We start from the raw sequence: 22,225 nt of genomic DNA, 5'->3' as shown, positions 1-22,225 counted from the left end.
GTATTAAATGGGGCTGTCCCTGCCCTGACCAGTTTCTGCCCAGCTGCAGGAGGAGAGGGGACAGGAGCACTCTCCAGTGATGCTCTATCACAGAAGGAAAATTCCTCCTCTCTCCCCTGAAGCATGAGGTTACTGAAGTCCTGTGCCACGCTCAGCCGTGCCCAGAGCTGAGCTGCTGGCATTTTGTGTTTTGCTGCATGCATTTCAGTCAGCTGCTGCACTGTTTTGGTGAGAGGCTCTGAGTTGAATTTAAACTGAAGTAACCCCTAATGGAAGGGACAGCTAGCGTCCCGCTTCCAGGGGTGTGACTGCACAGTACGTGGTTGTGAGTGAGTGCCCGCAAACCAGCTTATTCACCAGATTTAAAAAGACAGGTTCCCTTCCCCCCAATCCCGCATAGGAGGAAATATCTGCAGGAACAGCAGTCTCTGAAGATTCTCGCCCGCCCAGCCCTTTGTCATCAGGCAGTCAAGTTTTAAAGTAAACTTTTATTATGAACAGATACCAGTTCAGATCAGCACAACCAGCCGCCTGATTCCAAATTAGTAGAAATTATTTCCAAAAGTTTTTCAGTAGACAAAACACGGAGATCTTAGAATGCAGAAACCGAACCAGGAAAGTTGTATCCCACTCACATTTCAATAGCAACAGAACTTAGACAATGCACAGATTCAACCTTCCAATCCTTCACTACTTATCCAACACTTGCACGTCCCGTCTCCAGGATACCAGAGGGGCTGAGAACACTGTTTGCAATCCAGTCATTTACCACCACCGCCACCACTAGCATGTATATTTGGCCTTCCACAACCTGATCTCACTTTACAAGTATTAATTACGCCTCACAACACCCCTGTGAGGTAGGATGCTATCCCTATTTTACAGAGAGGGAAACTGAGGCATGGAGAAGTTAACTGACTTGCCCTAGATCTCTCAGTGAGTCAGTGGCAAAGCTGGGAATAGAGCTCTGGAGGCCTGCTGCTCTAGCCACTAGACATGCTGGTGCTTTGTCTACGTCCACCTCTCACTCTGACTCACTTTAGCTAAACTCACAGAGAACACACTTAGGATACAAACATGCCACCAAAGAAAGAAATACAAAGCAAACAAGGTTCTATTTAAAATGATGCATCTGTTCCTTAATCTAACAAATTCTAACTCAATACATTCAAAATCACCTGCACCCACAATTTGATGACGGCAATTAAATAATTAATTACATTTCCATAATTCATCAAAGAAAAAAACATCCTGCAAATAGCTGTCAATACTCCTATGTGTATTAAGGACTTAAGGCACCCAGAGATGTATGCCAATCTACCAACAAAGTGACTGGGCAAACACCGGCGCTGTTTGGTTACTTCCACTCCGCTTCCCCACTGTGTCAGCATTTTTGGATGTGATCAATACTCTTGGGATCTAGAGGCAACATCCAGATCAACCCCTTGCTTTTCTCCTGAGAGGATGGTGGATGCCGTAGCATGTTGTGTCATGTATCTGAACAGTAGGTTGCATCACACAACATGTCCGGATGATGAGGTGAGGGAAGAACTATTGGGGGAGGTCAAATTCACCCAGGGTGTAGACTCCAGTCAGTGGGGTTTGGACCAGGGATGGACCTGGCCCAGGATTATGACATGCAGGTTTCTTTGTATCCGGTTGGATAAAACTATCCACAGCCACCCTCTGAGCAGTTATAAATCTCAGTGGTGGGGAATCCCACCCAGCCATCCACCTCCCGGGTATAGAGCCCAGGAATTAAAAGCTTCCCGACTGGCTTATCTGCTGGTGGCCTGCTCCTGAGCCCGTTCATCTCGCTAGCTCAGTTAGAGGGCAGGCTGCGCTGCAAAGCTGGACAGTTCTGGTCACAGCAATGTACAGGAACAAGGCCAGGGACGACTTCTTGGCTGACAGCAAGAGCTTTGCGACCGCAGCAAGACATCAGCAGTGCTGTGCTCACCTTGGCCAAAGTGGGAAGGCTGGACCCTGCCCTTGAGGATACGCAGCACAGCTGGGAAGGGGGAAGGAGCATCTCAGCATCATTCCTCCACCCCAGTCCAGCCTTTCCCAGCTCTGCCCCAGGATCCAGCAGCCTGGGCACCTCGCTAGCTTTCACCCAGCACCACAGCACTATCTGGCGAGTGGCTGATGGGAATGCCACGCCTGTCCGCGGCATCTGTAAGTGCTATGGGGTGAAACGCACAAGGGTTTTAACCCTTCCCCCCAATGTCTTGAGGCCTCAGACAGCGCAGTCAGCCTGGCATTAGCCTCCGCTGTCAGTGCTGCCAAGGAGTGAAACAGGCCCCTTCCGTGCCCAGGCAGCGGCGCTGTGCAGCGGACCCCCCCTCGCCGGAGCAAAGGCCCTGTCTCCAGGGGACGAATTACACATGGCCCAGCAGCCAGCACCCTGCTCTAGCACCGTGTGTCTGGGGGAGTTACGGGAACGGCCGCCATCAGCAATGGCTGCACCAGCACTTCCCACTGCAGTGTGTGCAACAGGCAGTCACTGGCCCCAGGACATCTCTGATTTGCTTTGGAAGGGGCTGGGAGCTGATCATGGGCCACCTAACATGCTTTCCTGCCCTGCACAGTGGGGCAATTCAGTCCCATCTCCAGCCTGGATCTGCCCAGTAGCTGTGGCTCCACCTCCTAGCTTCAGAGGGGCTGTGCTGGGAAGAGGTCACACACAGCACTGGGCTGGGACCCTGTAACTTTCTCATGCTTTAACCCTCTCAGTGTCCCTGCTTTGGTGTCGGTTTCTATCAGGTACTTGTTAATTGGCTGCAGGAAGCCCATCTGCACAGACACGAGGCTCCCCTGGGTCTTTGACATAGCATCATCCCCGCTTTCTAGCTGGTCACACACAGGATCAATTTGCTCGGATGTGGCCATATCCGCTGCCCCTTCATCTCCCCATTTCAACCGTGTTCAGTAACAAGAATCCGTATGACGCAGACACATACTAGGACCTCATTCTCCATAGAAATGGGACCTCATTCCTCCGACACACAAAGCAGCTTAACACAGAGATGGGGCTTTGTGTCACTTCCTTCTGGCTTCTCCTGCTATCGTTCTTCCGGAAGAGTCTCTTCCTGAGAAATATTGCCCACGGTTCCATTCTGTCCCATCCCAAGCCAGTGTATTTCAATGGCATCAAACCCCTCGTTTCCCCAGATGTCCTTGTCTGCAGCTTTCCCACGCAGGCAGCTAGGAGCCCAGCTTGAGTCGTTCCAGGCAATTCTAGCACTGAGACGCTGCAGGGCGGCAAGAGGAGCCATTGCAACACTCTAGCGAGGTGAGAAGGCAGCTGTCGCGCCCCACACCACCATGTTCTGCAGCTGATGCTACCCCTCCAGAAGAGGCTTTCAGGGTCTCCTCTCCCCATCCCCAGCATCACCTTTCCTTGGCCTACAGGAGCCAAAGGACGCCCAGCACCAAGGAGACAACATCATGCTCTCTCGTTGATAGCAAGGAAGGGGACAGGGCTGCTATTCCTTCTGGAAAAGGCCTTTGCTGCTGTTCTCATAGAGAAACACTCATTCATATCCTGAGTCAGCAGCCCTGGGAGGGCAGGAGAACCAGAGGCAGGAAAGGGGGATTTCTAGGGAAAGAGTCCCTGACCTTAGCTCAACTCTTCAGCCAACTGGTACAGACTCCCCTCCACTCCCACTGTCCAGCCAGCGGCACGATCTGCCCCGGACAGGCTTTTGACCAGTTCCCTGCCAAGGAGAGGCAGAGGCAAGAAGAGAATGAAGCATGGAGGGGTTAGAGGGAAAGGGAGAGAACTTGACAAAAGAAGAACAAAAAGAAGAAAGAGAGAAGAGAGGGATGGAGCTGCTGAGCATTAGAGAGACAAAGTTATAGGTCTTAAATACATCATTTAAAATACATTGTGCAGGAGGGGATTAAAATCATCATCATCTGAAGCAACCTGATAGCATTATTCAATGGTTAGTAAATAGAACATAAAACCCTGTGCCCAGCTCGCTTGGGGTGAGTGAAGAGGTTGTAGGGGGATGACACAGGCCCTCAGCCACTCTTGTGGCTGCCATCACCAGTCCGAATTTTCCGAGCCAGGATGGTTTCCTTGGAGACCTTCTTGCGGTCGCTGGCCAGCCCCAGGAGGCACATGAGATCAATGAAGGCTGTGGTGAAGTTGTAGTGCCACCCGAACTCGCTGGTGGAGTAATCGTAGGGGAAGGTGTGGTGGTAATTGTGGAAGCCTTCGCCTGGAACGGAAGAGCAGGGACAAGACACTGTAAATGCACCTGAAGCTGGGTTTGAAACTGTCATGCTATAGAAGTCCCTTCCCCAGGCTCGGGCAACATGTCCTCAGAATGGGCCATCTGTGCCGAATGCAGACTGTGCTCCCCTTGGGGCAGGGACAGCCCCGTGATCCTCCTCCCCTTGCAGCCCATTGACTTCGCTGGGAGCTGGCCCAGGCCCTGTGCTTAGCCAGGGCTCTGTGTGCCGAGGCTGTGTCTACACGGAGGGCTTCTAGAAAGTCTCCCAGTGTTGGTCTATCCCTGGCATAGCTCCATCAGTGGAAGCGCCAGCGTGGGGTGAGCCCGAGCACTGCTACCACTGGGCCATCGACCCTGCTCTGAGCACGGTGTGACAAGGCAGTGGCGGAAGCGCTGGCTACGTGCGCACTCCCCCATCGACAAGCTGGTGACAATGCACCAGTGAGAGGCCAAGGCAGGGAGAATGTCAGAAAATACCAGCCCTGTCAATGGGACGTGCCTGCAAACAGCCAGTCACAAAGAGCTCGGAGCCAGGCACGCAGCACCCTGACTGGGCGGGGAAAGGCGGGGGGAAGTAGGGGCTGAGCAGCCCCCGGTGGCTGGCTGTCCTGCTGCTCTCCCCTCTTCCAACACCAGCTGAGACTCCTCAGCCCCAGTTGTCCATGTGTAACATCACCCACCAGCCCCGTCTCCTCTGCACCGAGTCCAACACCAGAGGAGGACCAGGATGGTGCTAAGGGCATGTGAGGAGGCCAGGGCAGGCTGGAGGGGAGAACAAGTGAGGGCTGGTTAATCTCAGCACAGGTCCGGCCAGACCTCGGTTGGCTGTTTATCTGACCCTCTCTTGAAGCTGTCAAATTGGGTGAGAAAACTCAGGATATTTCTGGCATTTCTGCTTGTGCCTGGGCCTCCCCTTATTAAAGCCCTTAAAATGGGCCCCCTCAGAGAGCCTAGTGAGGCTTGTGGGGGTTTCGGATTCCTCCTCCGTCTCCCAGAGAGAAGCCATCTATCTTTGGCTGAGCTCCTGGTGAGCTCTGAAGTGAGTCCTGGCCCTTCTTGGAGGCTCCATCCATCCATTTTCAAGCCCCAGAGTCTGAGAAGCTCAGATTCAGATGGGAACTGTGCAGCTCCAACTCTCGCTAGTGAAAGTCTGGGGCCAGATCCCCAACTCATGTAAATCAGTGGAGTGCTGCCGAAGTCCACAGAGCTACTATACACACGAGCTGAGAATCTGGCCCAGGAAAGCAGTACAAAGCTAATGGTGATTCTGGGCTCATTTTCCCCAGGTCCTCAGCACCTCTGAAAATCAGGACTTGGCTGTCTCAATTCAGAAACCACTGGGCACTTCTGGCTGCGTGTGTCCAGCTATTTCAGAAGCATCATTTCCCAGAGGTGAAAAGAGAGAGCGGGGGGCAATTATCATAACAAACAGGCAGTGAGACCTTCAAGCAGGGCAAATAAATCTCATTTGAGATAAAGAGGTGCTATATGCAGGACACTGGAGAAGATAACCCCCTGCCCTATGTACCCACTGACTAGAGCATGAGACACTCCAGTGAATGCGCAGGTCTGCAGGTGCGTGGGCGAAATCACCCAGATGGAGTCTATGCGCTTCTGGCCTTCCCGTATGTGAGTGCAGGAACATTGGGGTTCCTAGGGTCAGATCCTGATGTAAATCAGGATAGCTGTATGGACTTCAAAGCAATGCAGATTTACACCAGCTGAGGATCTGGTCCATTTTATGTAATTATGCACCTAAAATTTCCCCTGTCCCACAGTTTTATAAATGGATGTTATTCCTCTTCCCTTCTCTCCCAGACTCTCCTGCACCGTTGCTATGCACTACTGAACAGCTGCTGTGTTCCTCCCCAGACACAGCTGCATTTCAGTGGCGGGTGCAGTGATCTCTGCCTGTCTCATTCACAGTCAGTTTGTGGAGTGGTTTGGAATTAAAAGACGCCACCAACGTACCTAAGGCTCCAAACGTGACGAAGCGGTTCTCCCGGGGGTTGATGTTTTGATCATAGGGCCGGTTGCCAAACATATGTGCAGCGCTGTTCACGAGCCAGGTGGCGTTGAGCACCACCACGTAGCGCAGGATGGCGGGGAGGAAGAAGCTGTTGCAGAGAGATTCCCCCCAGAAGCACCAGGGCACTAGGGTTGGGAACAGGAAGCACATGGCCACCACAGAAAGCTTGTAAAACCTTCCAGGAAACAGAATGGGGAGAGAGTTAATGGGCGGGTGCATCCCATGGAGGAGCATTGAGGGGCATGGGCAGTTCAGGTCATCTACCAGGGCTGAGTCTCCGGGGCAGGGGAAAAGATGCTAATTTTAACTATACAAAGAAAACAGCACAGAACCAGCCCACCTCTGCCCTGGTTTGACCCCTGGAGAAAAAGGAAAACAAGGGCAGTGACAAAGAGGGCATAGAAGAATAAAGGGGATAGGCTGGGCACACAATGAGAGTCACGCACCCACTGGCAGGGGTAAGAAGGACCCAGCAGATGAGCTTTGAAGCAGAGCTGCCAGGCTTCCTGGGGCTCCATTTATCATTATTGTTGCCAGGTCACATTTGTACAGGGGGAGCGCGACAGCTGCCATCTTGGCTGACACACTTGGAATTAAACCAGAGACCTCCAGATCTCAGGGCATGGGCTGCTGCAGCTCAAGCTCTGGCTCCTTACCTGTGGGCTGCAGAGAGTCCTCTCCTCCATCTGTCAGGGAACCTGTCACTCACACTGGCGGAGGCCTGGCGCTCGGCTGCCCTGGGGAACCGGGCCGTGTGTGCGCGGCGGGGGAGGGGATAGAAAGAGGAAAACCCAATCCCAGCAAGTGAGAGATTGCACAGGGGGAGACACCATATGGTGCAGCTGGGGTGTGTGTGTGTGCGGGGAGGGAATCTTGTGCCTCTTCCATTTCCACAGGGGCATGGGGGTTGTGCAAGAGGCAGGCCCTGAGATACGAGCAGAAGCCTCTCCTCTCACCAACCTACCTAGGAACTATTGTTCCGCACAGGCTGCCCAGGGCTTTTCCCCTGCTAAGGCTGCAGCAGCAGTGGGACATGTTCTATACAAGAGGGATTCAGCCGGTTGGCACTGGGCCGTCTGTGCCAGCGACATTTCCAGCGAGGCTGGAGCCCTGCCTTTTCTGACCCCATTTCCTCCTGTCCCACAAACAAAGGAAAACATGTAATATATCCCACTGCAGTGCTGGATGGAACTTGTTCCTCATGGATTTCTACCCAGGTTCCCAAACAATGGCCCCAATACTCCAAACACTTACACCTAAGCCATCCCAAGAGGGTTAGTTTTGCTCTGGAGGAGGGGTAGTCAATTATTTTTTGTCAAGGTCCAAATGTCTTGGTCAAGGTCTAGTCAAGGTCCAGACTCCAGAGAAAATAATGATAATAAGTAAATAAAAGATTTTGAGGTCCATTCAAACGTGTCTGGTGGTCCAGATTGGGCCCGCGGTTCGCCTACTGACTACCCCTGCAAGAGATTCCTGTAGCCGGATGCCATGCCTCAGAGCCCCTTTGGTTCCCCAGTGATACATTGGTCACAACACCTGCCCTTCATCTTGTGCCACAATCACCCTATTTTCTTCCCCTACCCCGACCGCACCCGGCTCACCTCCTCTGGAACATCACCACTTTGTCGGCCTTCAAGTCAGCCAGGTCTAGCTTCCGGCCCTTCTCAATGACGTCGGGGTGTTTGCGCACCAGCAGCCAGCCAACATGGGAGAAGAAGAAGCCCCGCGTGGCATTATGAGGGTCCGCGTCGGTCTCGGAGAACTTGTGGTGGACGCGGTGATCTCGGGCCCACTCGTAGATGTCATTCTGGAATGAACATGGCTGGATGACTCACCAGATCAGCAAGGATTAAAGCTAGGGCTATATATACACAACGTAGTCGGGTGTCTAAAGAAGCAAAATGGCACCTAGTGGAATTTACCAAAATCCCTTAACTGGTTTAGGTGCCTAAATCTCATTGACTTTAAGTCCATATTTTTATGGGTTTTATTCGATTTGTGTTTTGAAAAAAATTGGCCATTTTTTCAAAACCAGAAATTTTTCCTCAGAACATTTAAGTTTTCCTCAAAAGCTTCTATTGTTTGTTAATTCACTTTTTTTAATTGATCATTTGGGGGATTTGGTTAGCTCTGCTGCTTTGCCAATACTGATTCATCAGTTTAGCCCCAGGGTGAATCTCCCCCCCCCCCCCCCAATTGGATGGTCTCAAAAAATGAAAATTTTCCATTTTGAAATGGAAAAAAATAGTTTTTCAAACATTTCCTGAAAAAAAACATTTAAAGAAAGTTTGTTGTCATTAATTATGATCGTAATTCTGGATATTCTTGTTATCTGTATAAATGTCCAATCCCTTTTGGAATCTTGATAAGTTCTCTGCCTCAATGACTTCCTGTGGTAATGAGTTCCACAGCCTAATTACACGCTGGGTGAAAGTATTTCCTTTTAGCAACTTTCTAAGCAAGAGGAAAGTTAGGCCCATAAGTCATCACTTTCTAATTCCACCAAGTCCTTCATGGGAATCAGAAACAACTGTCAAGAGGAGAAGAGCCCCTGGAGGGAGAGCGAAATCCTCCTGGTTTGGAGTGATTTCCTATTGGTGTATTTCCTTAGCCATTCTCCCACTCCCAATACCCCTCACCCATCCCAGCAGCAGTGTTACTCAGTAAGTCTCCCCCTTATGTGAAAGGTGAAGATCTCTGATCTCAGGCATAACTCTGGAGATACAGCTGTCAGAGGGGAATGGTACAGAAGAAGGGACTGTGACTCATTGCTTTCCTATGGACAGGCAAGCTGACAACCAGTGAGAGGGGTTCCTACCTGAAAAGCCATGGAGTTGGCAATGGCCAGAAAGATCCTGAGGGGCAAGCCAGCTTTATAGGACCGATGGCTCCAGAGACGATGCGCTCCAGCTGTGACCCCCAGAGCACTCAGCAGGAAACACAGGAACCCTGGACATGAGAAAAGGGGGTGAAAGGCGATGAGTCAGCTAAGTTAGAGCAAGTTGTCCAGTTGGAAAGTTTCCATTGATCCAACACAAGAGCAGAACTGTCTTCTGAAGATGCACAGGCAAAAGAGACACTTGTACTTTGATACCATGATGATGGACACTCAATGAATAAAACTGCTGCTTCCAGTACAGCCCTGTCGCAACAACTCTAACAGATCTCGCTCTTCTGGCATTTCCCCTGATAATCTGGATAAATTCTCCTCTTCCTAGTTCATTTCATCATATTTCTCCTAGTTAGACTTCTTTGGCATTTACACCTTTCCGTGGTAGATGACTTAAGCCTGGATAGCTATCCTGCATAGTTACCGAGGGGCCCCGCTATAGGGTTAAGCTCTTAAGATTTCTCTATAGATATGCTTATTTCCCGCCCCCCAAACACACTACAATGTTAGACATCACACTGACTGGCAGGTGTTTTTAGATGTTACAGAAAGTGAACTACACACAGGGTCATCTTCTCTCTCCCACCCTTTTGAATACCCAAGCAGGAGTGAGCTGGGGAAAATGGCTGTCCCATCAGATCCTAGACCATACCTTCAGCTCCATCATTGACTGGAGACTGCTCAGCTTCCCCCTTCCCTCCCGCCTCCTCTCCCTACTCCTCAGTTCTCCTCTCTGCTCAGCTTCTAGATTCATTGCCAAGTCGTACACAGGCCACAAGTGATTGGTGGTGGATTGGAAAAGTATCAAGTTGGCTTTTTTTTGTTTGCTCCCCCGTGGTGCTGTCATGAGTCAGTCAGGTGGAGTTCCATCCCTTAAGGAGAGAGGCCTGTTTGGATAAAAAGCATGTGCTCTTCTGTCTTCCAGACCCATGACACCCTGTCCCCGTGTGCATAGGTCTATCCCCATATACTGGCCCGAGGACAGAGTTTACAATGGATTATAGCTACTGGTCCTAGAGCTAAGACCCTGTGGCACTTTTCCAACAGCACCCCAAGGGCTCAAATATCAGAGGAAAACTGGGAGCTTGGATATGCACCTGAAAAGCAAAACGTGATCAGAAGGAAGGGCCAAAAGTTCAGTCACAAGAACTGAAGAAACCTTAACATTCTCCCCTCCCTCCCTGTAATCTCAGAGGATGCACCCACAGTGCCTACCAGTCGATCCTTGTTCAGTGCAAAATCCACCTCCTAATATCCCCTGGGAAAATACCTTCCATGGTTCAACTGCACTGATTTCAGCCTGTGTATATAAGCAGGAATCACAGGTACACTTGGCAGTACCTCTGGTGCCCACTTAATGCCCTTTAACACATCCCACCTAAAATCCTAACAATGTGGATTCTGCCAGTGGCTGCTGGGAGAAAGAAGGACAAGTGAGAGTTATCTTCCGAGTATCTATTTTTAAATACAAAGCCTTTGGTTGTTGTTTGTCACCATAGTTTCCAGGAGTGCCCATTTGTTTTTCACACAGCTCCTTAGTTCAAACCTATCCGTGCTTACTCTCCAGTAATCACCTGTCACTTCTTCCTCTTCGAAGCTCCCAGATCAGGCTTTCTTTCCACCCTCAGGGCCACAACTCTCCTTAGGCCCTCATGTCCAGCCTCAGCTACTACACCATCCTTCTCTGGCATCTCAAACACATACTTGCCCCCCACTCCACACTGTACAAGGTGCAACTGCTAGAGTCATCTTCCATGTCTGCTGATCAGATCCCATCATTCCTCTCTTCAAATCCACCGCTGGTTCCCCACCCGCTATTATATCAAACAAGCTTCTGGCCACCACCACCAATGCTCTCCATAACTCTGCCTATCCCTACATATCCTCCCTTGTCAAACTTCCTCTCCCCCTGGAGGCTCTGAAATCTGCCAGGGGCAGAGGGGTCACCGGGTGAGCAACTGATTCCCAAGGCAGGCAAAAGTGATTTGAGGAGGATGGAGGTTGGGCGGGGAAGGGGGCAAGGAACAGAAAGGTGGAGAACAAAGCACTTGACTCTGCACCACAGAAGTTAGTGAGAGCTTTGCCACTGACATCAACAGGAGAAGAGGACACGAGAGGAGGAGCAATGTTGATAGAGACGGCCCTGGGCTACAGAGTTCTGAGTTGGCCTGCCCCACAGCTCTGTCGGAGCAGGAGGGGGCTTGGGCCTGGGGCTTCGGGTCGGTCCCAGCTTTGGTTTAATGACAGGAGAGCATCAAAAGGTTTGGAGTGTGGTTTTGCTTCAGAAAAACAACCTAAATGTCTCAGCACCTCTCAGGTCTGCAAAGCTGGGTCAGGAGCCCTTAAGGGAATGAGTCCCCTATTTCTGGCAGGAAAGGCGACTCTCAGTATTTCCACATGGCTGATCCTGCTGGAACCAGGGAGATGCAGGAAAAGGAAAAAGAGGGGGAAGGTTCAATCAGTCACATACAGCTCTGCGGGTCCGGGTGACAATTTCCGCTGGAACCCCAGTGACAAGCACATGAAGGAGCAAGAGGAAAGGGCTGGGGAGAGTGAGGCTTCTCAGTGACGGGGAATTTGTCAGAACCCACGGTGCTCCCTAGACATAAGATGCTGTGGAAACATATTGCAAACCTCAGCTCATGAAACCTCTGTGTGACTTTATACCTATTGTACAGACAGGCTGAGGCACAGGAAGGCAAATTGACTTACCCAAGATCACACTGCTTGTCCATGGCAGAGCTGTGACTAGAGCCCAGGAGTCCAGCTCATGCTCTAACCACTAGGCCATATGCTTTCTACAAGTAGTTGAAGGGTGCAGCCAGGCAACATACAGGGGACAGATCCAGAGCATCCCTAGCTGGGTCCCTGGAGAATTAAACTGGAGAATCTTTAGTCAACTTTAATAGCATTAAAAAGAAAACTGTGGGTTAGGGAACTAGATGCTCTATTTATAGCCCTGAGCCCGGGCCTAGAGACACTGCATTGGGCCACTGCTTTCAGTCTTGGTCATGTTGTTTCTTGGCTAAGGTACTGGAAAAGGCCACCAGAGTGACAGAGGGGCTCAGGAACCTCAGTTATCCCTTTGCTAGACAAATGCCAGGCAGTGATTGGCTTATAGCACCTCCTACGGGAGAGCTAACTGATAGGGGAGTGGTGGACAAATACAGGGAGGCACACAAGGAAAGGGAGACAAGGCACTGAAGGAATTTTGGCAGTATGAGAGAGTAGGTTTTATTGCAGCGGGGAGTGGGTTAAAGAACAGGGCCGGGCGCCCAAAACTCTGCTTGTAATCCCAGCTCCGCCACTGACTCACTGTGCAGCCTTGGGCATGGACCTCGGACTGAAATGTAAATAAGTAGCCTCTGATTTTGGGTGCCCAACATGAGACAGCCGTCAGCTTTGCAGAGATGTTGAGCACCTGCAGCTCTGATTGATTTCAGCTACAGCTGAGACCCCTGTTGATATCAGTCAAAACCATGTGACCGTAACCTTGTGCTCTCCCCGCCTGGTGGTTGTGACCGACTGCTGTAGCTAATCAAAGACTCTGTGGGGCAGGGACTATCTTTTTGTTCTTATTGGTCACCCAATACTCAATGGCCGCTTTGAAAGTGTTGGCCTTACCCTCTCTGTGAGCCAGATTCAGATTTCAGTTATTCCAGGGGACCAGGGACAACCATTGGAATAACTCATCTAGGGACACGGTGAATTCCCCATCACCTGAAGTCTTAGCTCAAGACTGGATGCCTCAAAGATACACTACAGATCAAATAGAATCTGGGGGAGGATTTCTGGCCTGTGTTACACAGATGATCCGAATGGCTTGAAAAATCTATGAATCTAGAAACTCCATTGACTTCACTGGCATTGAGATGGAAAGTTCTGTTCGTCCATTCTTTGCACAACTCGGGGATGAACTACTCCCCTATCTCTGGGGCTGTGGTGCTTGAAAATGAAGGGAAGTCTGACTCCTCTATGGAACAGGCTCCCAGGAGCAGGATAAGGGCACCACGTATGCACCGTTTCCAAAGGCCAGTGTTTAGAAGGAGTAATTGTGGATAGAATGGGATGACAGCTCTGTTCAGAAATATCCTGCCTCCTCTCTGAGCTGGAGGAGAGGCAAGCGGCACATTAATTAAATCGGCAGAGGATACTAAATTAGGAGGTGTTGCCAACAGCTTTGAGGAAAGAGTAACACAGGAGCGTCTGTAGAGAGGTTAGATAATATGGGCCAGATCCCCAGGTGGAGTGCAGCTGATTTGTACTGCGCCGCCAGGGTTCTTTGGCTGCCAGCTCTGCCTAACTGGCCCAGGGAGGCATCACCATAGTGCAAGGATGATCCCACAGCACCACAGAACAAATGTCCCACATGTTCCCCACTGCTGGCACTGCAGGAAATGGGCATTGTTAAAACACCCCTGCACCATGCTGATCCATGTATAGCCCCTTTATGGCCATTACAGGCCATAAATCAAAGCAACCCCCAGGCTGCTCCACCACAGTGCAAGGAGGACAGCATGCACAGAATGGCCCCCAGCACAGAGCCGTGAGGGTATACCACCCTCCCTGACTTCCCTTCCATGCGTTTTGGCCACAACAGAGGGCCACAGTCAGGACATAAAAGAGTCCAGAGTCGGCCTTGTCAAATGCAGGTAGTGCCTCTGGGGAAAGAGAATCCCTGGCTGGACACTAATGATAGGGGAGATGCACAGAAAGCAGCAATGTTGAGAGACCAAAGGGATCTCACAGATGCTGCAGTGGAGGGACATTGCCTGACCAGCAATACTATGTAGTTCTGGGGAACTCTGGTCCAGAAAGAGATTGTGTGATATAAAACGGGCAGGAACTGAGAAAGGCAAACATCAGCAAAGGGCTGGAGAGCTTGAAAAGCAATAAGAACTTAGTATGTAGAACCCGGCAAGATGGAAATTAAAGGGGATAGAACCAGAGAGTCTATAGGATTCTGAGGGATGTGAACATCAAGCCTACAGAGGAGTGGTTTAGGATGGTATAACTATGAGTAATTCCTTACAAAAATATAATATGCTATTGGTCCCAGACTCCGCAGCTTACAGTAGTGGTAGAGCATAGACTGGAGCTACGACTGTAGTATATATTCTGAATAAGGGATGCTCATCTGTCCCAGGTGGTAGGACACTGCTAAACTGAAATTAAAACCCAGAAAGATCAACCTGAAACAGAAAACAGCAAAGAAAAGCAACAGTACAGAACTGAGAACACAAGTGTGCTGTGAAGAACAGATCTAAGGCACTACCAGAGACAGAGGAAGGTGAGACACAGACTGGGGGCACTGGAGCAAAATGGGATGAGAACAGAGGGGGCAGATGTGCTTAGGGATGCATTAGAAATGCTGTTAGATGGGGAAGGGTAAGAAGGACAGACATTATTTAACTCCCACATGGACCCCAGCTCATCCCATTGCTGGACCACATGGTTGTCCCATTTCCCTGGAAGAAACCCACCAAACCAACCCCCTTCCTCCTCACCCCACCCTGAATTAGTTCTGAGGGTGTCTGGCTGCCGTGCTGAATGCTGAGGTGCAGACCCATCTCTAGGGTGCAGCCAGACGCTCCATTGGAGCAGGTCTGTGAGGCTCCCAGAACTCTGCATGCAAGGCTGGAGCTGGGGCTTTCAGAACAGATAGTGTTGCACCAGAGAGCAACAGGGCCCGAAGAGCAAGGCTTTCTGCTGCACAAAACAGTGTCAAGGGCCTTGAAAGCTTCCCCCAAGGACATGCTGATGCTGCATATTCCCCCCAGCGAGGTCAGCCCCTGGGACAGCATGCACAGTTCCCAGATTATGGGGGATGCAGGAGAAGACGCTGTCCTTGGAGCATATCAGTTTCACAGGGTAAAAGCCCAACAGGATTCTTTTGTAAAGGGACCATTTTGTGCATGGCAGCATTCTGAGTGATGCTGGCTTCATGCTGGTGCCTTCGCCACCACCTTTCGGCAGACTGTGAACCATGCCTGTGGCAACCCCACCAGCCACTGCCTGCTACAGTCACAGGAGCAGAGAGTCAAACCAGCAGGTCTTGGAAATCCAAGGGGTAACAATTAAGCCTCCTGCCTGCTTCTGGAAGGAGATCTCTCTTCCCAGCTCTGGCTGTTATCCTCCCAGCCTCTAGCCAGGTCCAGAGGCCCAAGCATCCCAGAAGGAAGCCTCTGAGAGTAGACCAGCCCAAGCCTGGCAGTGGCATGGAAGGACAGCAAGGGAGATCCCAGCCAGATCTCACAAGGGACTGTCCAGCAGCCTGGTTTGCCAGATTGTTACCAAGGGAGCATCTGGCTAGAACTATCTAAACTGGAGGGCCTGACTCTGTTTTCTTACTCAGCCGTGTAAATCAGACATGAATGAGACCCCCATCTCTAGTTTAAAATGCTCCATTTCTGTAATAGTCAGAGGCTGGGATCAGAGAAGCAGTCAGAACTTCAGGCACATTTCACCACACCTCGTCATCTGAACTAACCAAACTGCTCAAGTCTTCAAAATAGGTCAGAAAAAGTTTTGTGAAAGACAGGGTCTCTGGTGAGAGCCGGCACCTCCCATCCTGATCCCAGCTGCAGTTCAGCCATGCATTTCAGAAGATGAGTTTGGTTCTAACACTGGCCAGAGGGTCTGAGTGGGGAGAGCATATCTGACCCCAGCGGGTTTGCCTTAGTCATCTCTCATCCATTGCAGCCTTGACTGGAACTGGTTGCGTGTGAAACAACCTAATGAAGTTGTACAAGGTTGCCTTGGAGTCTAACTTAACGTTTCAATTTTTATCTGTGTGTTTGGGGAAGCGATACAAGAATTAGCTCCAGCTTTAATTCATTCCTGTGCCTTCACTCACATGAGACACCTAGCTCTGCAAGCCTGACTCTTGTGCTCCTGGAAGACCCCGTGACAGTTTCTGCAACTTCTACTCTTTATTACCCTCAGGCACTGGCCTCATCTCCTTTTGGGTGATTGTATTCTTCCGCCCCCTGCAGTTTCACCATCATACAGGGAAGATGGGAGAGTCCCCTCCACTTACCCCATGCCAAGGTGACAGGCTTTGCTGCAGGTATCAGCCACAACCCATACAAGCCCCCTAAATGCAGCAGGCTCATGAGGACGATGTTCCTCCAGACGTATCTCTTGGCAGGCTTGGGGCCCTTCTTCTCACAGTAGCTCTCGTCAAAGATATCATCCGTCATGCCCCGGTCTCCTCCCAAGTCCTCTTGGTTGGACAGGGCCTTCTCCATGCCTGCTCCCCCATTCCTCGTTGCCCTGGCGGTGATGGTGGAGGAGGGGAGATCCTTGGAGAGCTGGCATTGGGAGGGGACATTAAAAACAAACAACATTGTGTTGGTTACAATCTGGTCCCCACCTCAAGGATCAAGAGGGGCTGGCTCTGGGCTGCTGATCCATCATCACACCCATCTCCTAGGACAGAGGGGCATTAGGAGCTGGGGCTGGCTATCTCTCCATCACAGCATCCCCACCCCCCCACCCCACCATTTCCTGCATTATATCCTGAGCGGGGACGGGGGGCGCGCAGGAGAGAAGGTTACTAAAGCAGCCTCTGAGTGGTAGCAGGACTTGGTCTGGGGTTCTCCAGCCAGGCCCAGCAGCACCCAGCCAATGGCATGTTGTTCTCCTGTGGTGCAACCCACCCCTCACCCTGGGTCAGTGTGAAGCCTAGACACCACTTCATCCCTAGGCACCTCTCAGGATCTGTAGTGCCCTATACAGGGGTGGATCTCAGCCCTGGGACTTTGGGGGGCATGGAGAGTGGGAGCGAAGGTGTTTAAAGACACCCCACCACCACCACCAGCAGAGATCTCCTTAAGGGTGCAGGGAATCACTCTCATTTGGCTTTGTCAATGGGTGTTTTACATCGATCACTCAAGAGTCTCTAAGAGCTTGGGCTGGGCTCGTTTCTTTCAGCCACCAATAAATTACAATGTGCAAACCAGCAACAGGGGGAATGAGATTCACACTTTGTTCCCAGGGCTTCTCCTAATACTCATCCTTTCCCTTCCACAGCCCCTTCCATGGAAGATCTCAGGGCAGTTCAGATATTACTGGGTTAAGCCTCACAACCCATTTGTGGTACCTTTTCACCTCTCACTACCTTATATTCCTTCTCTGTCCAGAGGGGAGAGCAATACTGGCCGACCTGTGCCAAGTGCTTTGAGATCTCTGGGTGAGGAGTGATAAGGATAAGGAAAGTGTTGCATGCTCCTAAGTAAAACCTTGGAGTTGGCACCTCATGGTTACCGGTCAGTATCATTATCCCCCACATTCAGAGATGGGGAAGTCGAGGCACAGAGAGAAGTAACTTGCCTGAAGTCACCCAGTGAGTCAGTGGCACAGTTAAGAATAGAACTTAGAAGTCTTGGCTCCCAGTTCCCCTGATGCAAACATGACACAACATTCATTCTTCACATGCCCTACCCCTCTGTATTAGCAGGAGTGCCAGATCACACATGCATAATGAAAGGATTATGGACGAATGACCTCACTAGGCAGAATCCTTTCATTAAATCTGGAGTAACTGATCCTCCTCTCAGCCAGTTGTGGTTGCTTCATGTCTGCACACCGGGGTGCCCATCTCAAGTCTGAATCTGGGCATGATGGGTTTGATTTTCAGAGTGGCCAAGCACTTGTTGGAGCGTCTGACCCCTGAGTATCAGCCCAAATGGGCCTGGGCTGTGCTATACCTTGCTCAGCCATTTTCACCTGTGCAAACTGGGTGTACAGTCACTACCCAATTGGAATGGCAGAATCAGGCCTGATATTTCTGGACACACTGAGGAAGCCTGGACAGGTGGCTCTGCCTCTCCAAAGGCTATTTGGTATCTTTGGTGGCAGGGCATTAGAAGTTGGCTCACACACATGTTCTTCCTGGTGGCAGGGCACCCTCTGGGGCCAGGGCTCCACTTTGGCCCAGTTTCTTGAGGGAGGCATTACAAGCAATCCATGCTGTTTATGTGGCCACCCAACTCCTCCCTTTCCCAGGCAGAATCCACAGCCTCAGCAATACCTCCCCACAGTGACTGTTATAGAGGCTGAGAAATTCCCCTTGGAGGATCCCCAGGCACTCTACAGGTTCTCTTGCAGACATTTGGAATCAAACATATTTCCATTTAAAAGGAAGAGCCAGGGCAAATCCATGCTGCCAGACAGCTTTGTTGCTGGAGAGCTGTCTTCTTGCATCCCAGCTTGGGGCCCTGTCTCCCCACAATTCTCTTCTAGTCAATGTGACTTTAACAAGGTCCCTCACCAAAGGCTCTTAAGCAAAGAAAACTGCCATGGGATAAAAGGGAAGGTTCTCTCATGGATTGGTAACTGGTTAAAAGACAGTAAACAAAGGGTAGGAATAAATGGTCAGTTTTCAGAATGGAGAGAGGTAAATAGTGGTGTCCCACAGGGGTCAGTACTGGGTCCAGTCCTATTCAACATAGTCATAAAAGATCTGGAAAAAGGGGTAAACAGTGAGGTGGCGAAATTTGCAGATGATACAAAACTATTTGAGATAGTTAAGTCCCAGGCAGATTGCGAAGAACTACAAAGAATCTCACAAAACTGGGTGACTGGGCAACAAAATGGCAGATTAAATTCAATATTGATAAATGCAAAGTAATGCACATTGGAAAACATAATCCCAACTATACATATAAAATGATGGGGTCCAAGTTAGCTGTTGCCACTCAAAAAAGAGATCTTGGAGTATTTGTAGATAGTTCTCTGAAAACACCCACTCAATGTGCAGAAGCAGTCAAAAAAGCAAACAGACTGTTGGGAATCATTAAGAAAGGATAGATAATAAGACAGAAAATATCATATTACTATATAAATCCATGGTATGCCCGCATCTTGAATACTGCATGCAGATGTGATCACCTTGTCTCAAAAAAGATATATTGGAATTGGAAAAGGTTCAGAAAAGGGCAACAAAAATGATTAGGGGTAGGGAACTGCTTCCATATGAGGAGAGATTAATATGACTGGGACTTTTCAGCTTGGAAAAGAGATGACTAAGGGGGGGATATGATTGAGGTCTATAAAATCGTGACTGGTGTGGAGAAAGTAAATAAGGAAATGTTATTTACTTCTCATAACACAATAACTAGGAGTCATCAAATGAAATTAATAGGCAACAGATCTAAAACAAACAAAAGGAAGTATTTCTTCACACAACTCACAGTTAACCTGTGGAACTCTTTGCCAGAGGATGTTGAGAAGGCCAAGACTACAACGGGGATCAAAAAAGAACTAGATAAATTCATGGAGGATAGGTCCATCAATGGCTGTTAGCCAGGATGGGCAGGGATGGTATCCCTAGCCTCTGTTTGTCAGAAGCTGGGAATGGGCGACAGGGGATGGATCACTTGATGATTACCTGTTCTGTTCATTCCCTTTGGGGCACCTGGCATTGGCCACTGTCAGAAGACAGGATGCTGGGCTAAATGGACATTTGGTCTGAATCAGTATGACCGTTCTTATGTTCATAGTAATGATACATCCAGAGGTTTTGGGGACAGACCTAAAGTGCCTGAGAAATGCATTATAATCCAGATATTAGGCACATTAGGGTTCTCCCCAGCCCAAATGTCAGATATACCCATATGACCTCCTACCAGGAAGCCATACTTCCCTGGCTGCATGATAATTGGCCAAGGGGGCTCAGGGCTTGTCTAGATAGGGAAAATTACCAGCATAGCTATCCCTGTATAATTACACCCCACATTGATGCTCTTATCCCAGATTGACCCCATAGGGAATTTTACTGACATTGATATAATTATAGCAGCACAGCTATGCTGGTCATCTTCCCTGCGTAGGCCTTCGAGAGGCCATATGGCCCACAGACAGCTCTGAAATCCAGCTGAGAGACGGGGGGAGGAGGGGCTCACTTGGCTGGAGACCAATGGGGTGGGGAGGAGAGAGAGAGGAGTTATCTCCTGGCCTAAGGGCTATGCTGGCTCCTCTTGCCTCTGCCTTGAGAGAAGGATTGGGATTGAACAGGGCTGCTTTGGGGTCCAGAGGTGGGGGAGTGGCTAGATCATTTACATGAGTGCCCCCTCATTCATGAACGACTCTGCAGCTCCCATGTGCAGAACAGATGTTCCCACCCCCCACCCCCAACATTAAGCACCCAGTAGGCGAACCGGTATACAGCCAGACCAGACAGCCTACTAGAGTTTATGTGCTCTGTAGAGCTGGACGCAGGACCAGACCCCAGTAATACAATTTCAGGCCAGTATAGGGCAGCACCCCACAAGCGACATAGCGCGGGGCCATTCACAACCTTGAGAAAAAGAGAGAAGGCAGATGTGTCAGTTAAATCTAGTCCCTAAATAAATATTTAAAAACGAAAGGAAAACATCAGTCCTGGCATGCATTTCTGCTGGAGAGAGGGCAGGGCTCTCCACATCCCTGCACCTCGTGTAGTCCTCCACACCCTGCCATTCTGAGCTGGTAGCATTTCCCTCCCACTTTGCACAGACGGGCTGTGGATAGGAGGCGTTAGATGGGAGAATCAGCTAAATCCGTCTAGAACGGAAACTGCCCGGAGATCATTCATTTTTAAAAGTCTAATTTTCCCCCACCCCAGGTTATTATTAAAAGCTGAGGATGACTGAACACTGGACATTTGCAACCTCTCATTTACTCTTGCCTTGTTCACAGCATAATCAATTTCACTTTGCTTTCTAGTCAATTTCACCTTGAGTGTCCTAGGCTAGCACAGTGCTGCAATGTTTGGGTTACAAACACTGCAGGAGAACGTCGGTTTAAAAACAGGAAAAGATTTCCAGTGGGAGTTTTAATAAAAACCATCGGCCATCTGCACAAGAGACTCGCATGGAACCATTTCTATGGTTCTGAAGGCTTTGTTCAAAAAAATTCCCCGCAAAACCAGCAGTTGATGATTCACTCCTCTCTCCACACACCCCCTTCCTTAAGGAGATTTCAGCGGCATACTTAACTATTTAAGATCTTGCGCCACCTCTGTGGGCTCAGTCGGTCTCAGGTTAGCAGCAAATTGCGTTTGTTAATGCTTTGAGAGTAACACAAAAGCAACGAGATTTTAACCCCGCCCCCCAGAATTTACCAGTTCTAGTTAACTAAACCCCCTGTGAAAAAGAAATGATTCGAGCTGGTGGCATCAGGGATCTATTCAGCAGAGCTCACGTAGCAGGTCTCTAGAAGTTAGAGGACACAGCCAGGGCTCTTTCTTGTGATGAGCTTACCTCCTCTTGGAGCACGCTGGCAGGCATCTGGGGACTGCGCGCGTGTGTGTAGAGCTGTATGTATAGCTACTGCCGGCGGCTTCCTCTGCGGAGATCCGCTTGTGATCCCCTCAGGGAGAGCTGCGTGCTGCTGCTGGCAGAGCCGCTCTGCGCTTCAGTGAAGACGCCGCCTCTGCTGGTGCCCGTGGTAACGTGATCCCGGGAGATGGATCGTGCTTTGCCGCGGGGAGCTCTCGCAGCACTTCAGCAGCGTCCCCCTCCTTGGCTTAGCAGGCTGCAGCTGCCAGGGCTGAGGTAGTAAAGCTTTCCGGTGCCCTGCGCCTGCTGCTGTTGTTATTTTCTTCTTGGGACTGGCAGAGCAATACCAGGTGAGGAGAAGGATGCTGATGAAGAGGATGAGGATGGGAGAATCGCTAATGATGCCTTTAGACTTGCTGAGGGAATTCTATTGGTTGGCGGAAATTTGGTGCCACCTAAGGCTGCCCTCGCCATTGGCTGTCAGCAATCTGCTGTTCGCTTTGCTGTTGGACTGTAGCGCTCTGTCCTAGGCTCAGCTCCGCTGCAGGCTGGGAGCCGGGGCCCTCCCCCAGTGGGAAGAGAAACGCGCAGCTGCCAGCCTCAGCTGAGCGAGATGGCGATGACCTAGAGTTACCTTGCCCTGGAAAGTGGGTCAGGAGGTCTCGCCTGTGCTGGCTCCTAGAACTGAACCCTCTGCATCCCTCTGCTTGTGGCTGGTGGAAAGGGGGCTGCTGGGGAGTGGGGGTGGGGGGCGAGTGGCTCGTACGAGGGGGCTTCCCTGGGGGGATTCCCAGGAAAC

General features: G+C 50.4%; 1 protein-coding gene across 1 annotated transcript; it reads right to left on the bottom strand.

The window, feature by feature from the left end:
* Nucleotides 1–468: 468 nt before the first annotated feature.
* SCD (stearoyl-CoA desaturase) lies at nucleotides 469–21,866 on the bottom strand. Its single transcript, XM_054034504.1, has 6 exons — nucleotides 21,409–21,866; nucleotides 16,203–16,476; nucleotides 9,092–9,222; nucleotides 7,875–8,080; nucleotides 6,216–6,448; nucleotides 469–4,229 (listed from the first exon to the last, which is right to left on the bottom strand). Exons 1-6 carry the CDS (start codon nucleotides 21,433–21,435, stop codon nucleotides 4,030–4,032), a joined length of 1,071 nt encoding a protein of 356 aa, XP_053890479.1. The 5' UTR covers nucleotides 21,436–21,866; the 3' UTR covers nucleotides 469–4,029.
* Between the last annotated feature and the right edge of the window lie 359 nt (nucleotides 21,867–22,225).

The sequence above is a fragment of the Malaclemys terrapin genome, chromosome 7, assembly GCF_027887155.1.
Source record: "Malaclemys terrapin pileata isolate rMalTer1 chromosome 7, rMalTer1.hap1, whole genome shotgun sequence".
Lineage (NCBI taxonomy): Eukaryota > Metazoa > Chordata > Testudines > Emydidae > Malaclemys > Malaclemys terrapin.
The sequence above is the reverse complement of the archived record's forward strand: the minus strand, read 5'-3'. Positions and strand labels throughout refer to the sequence as shown.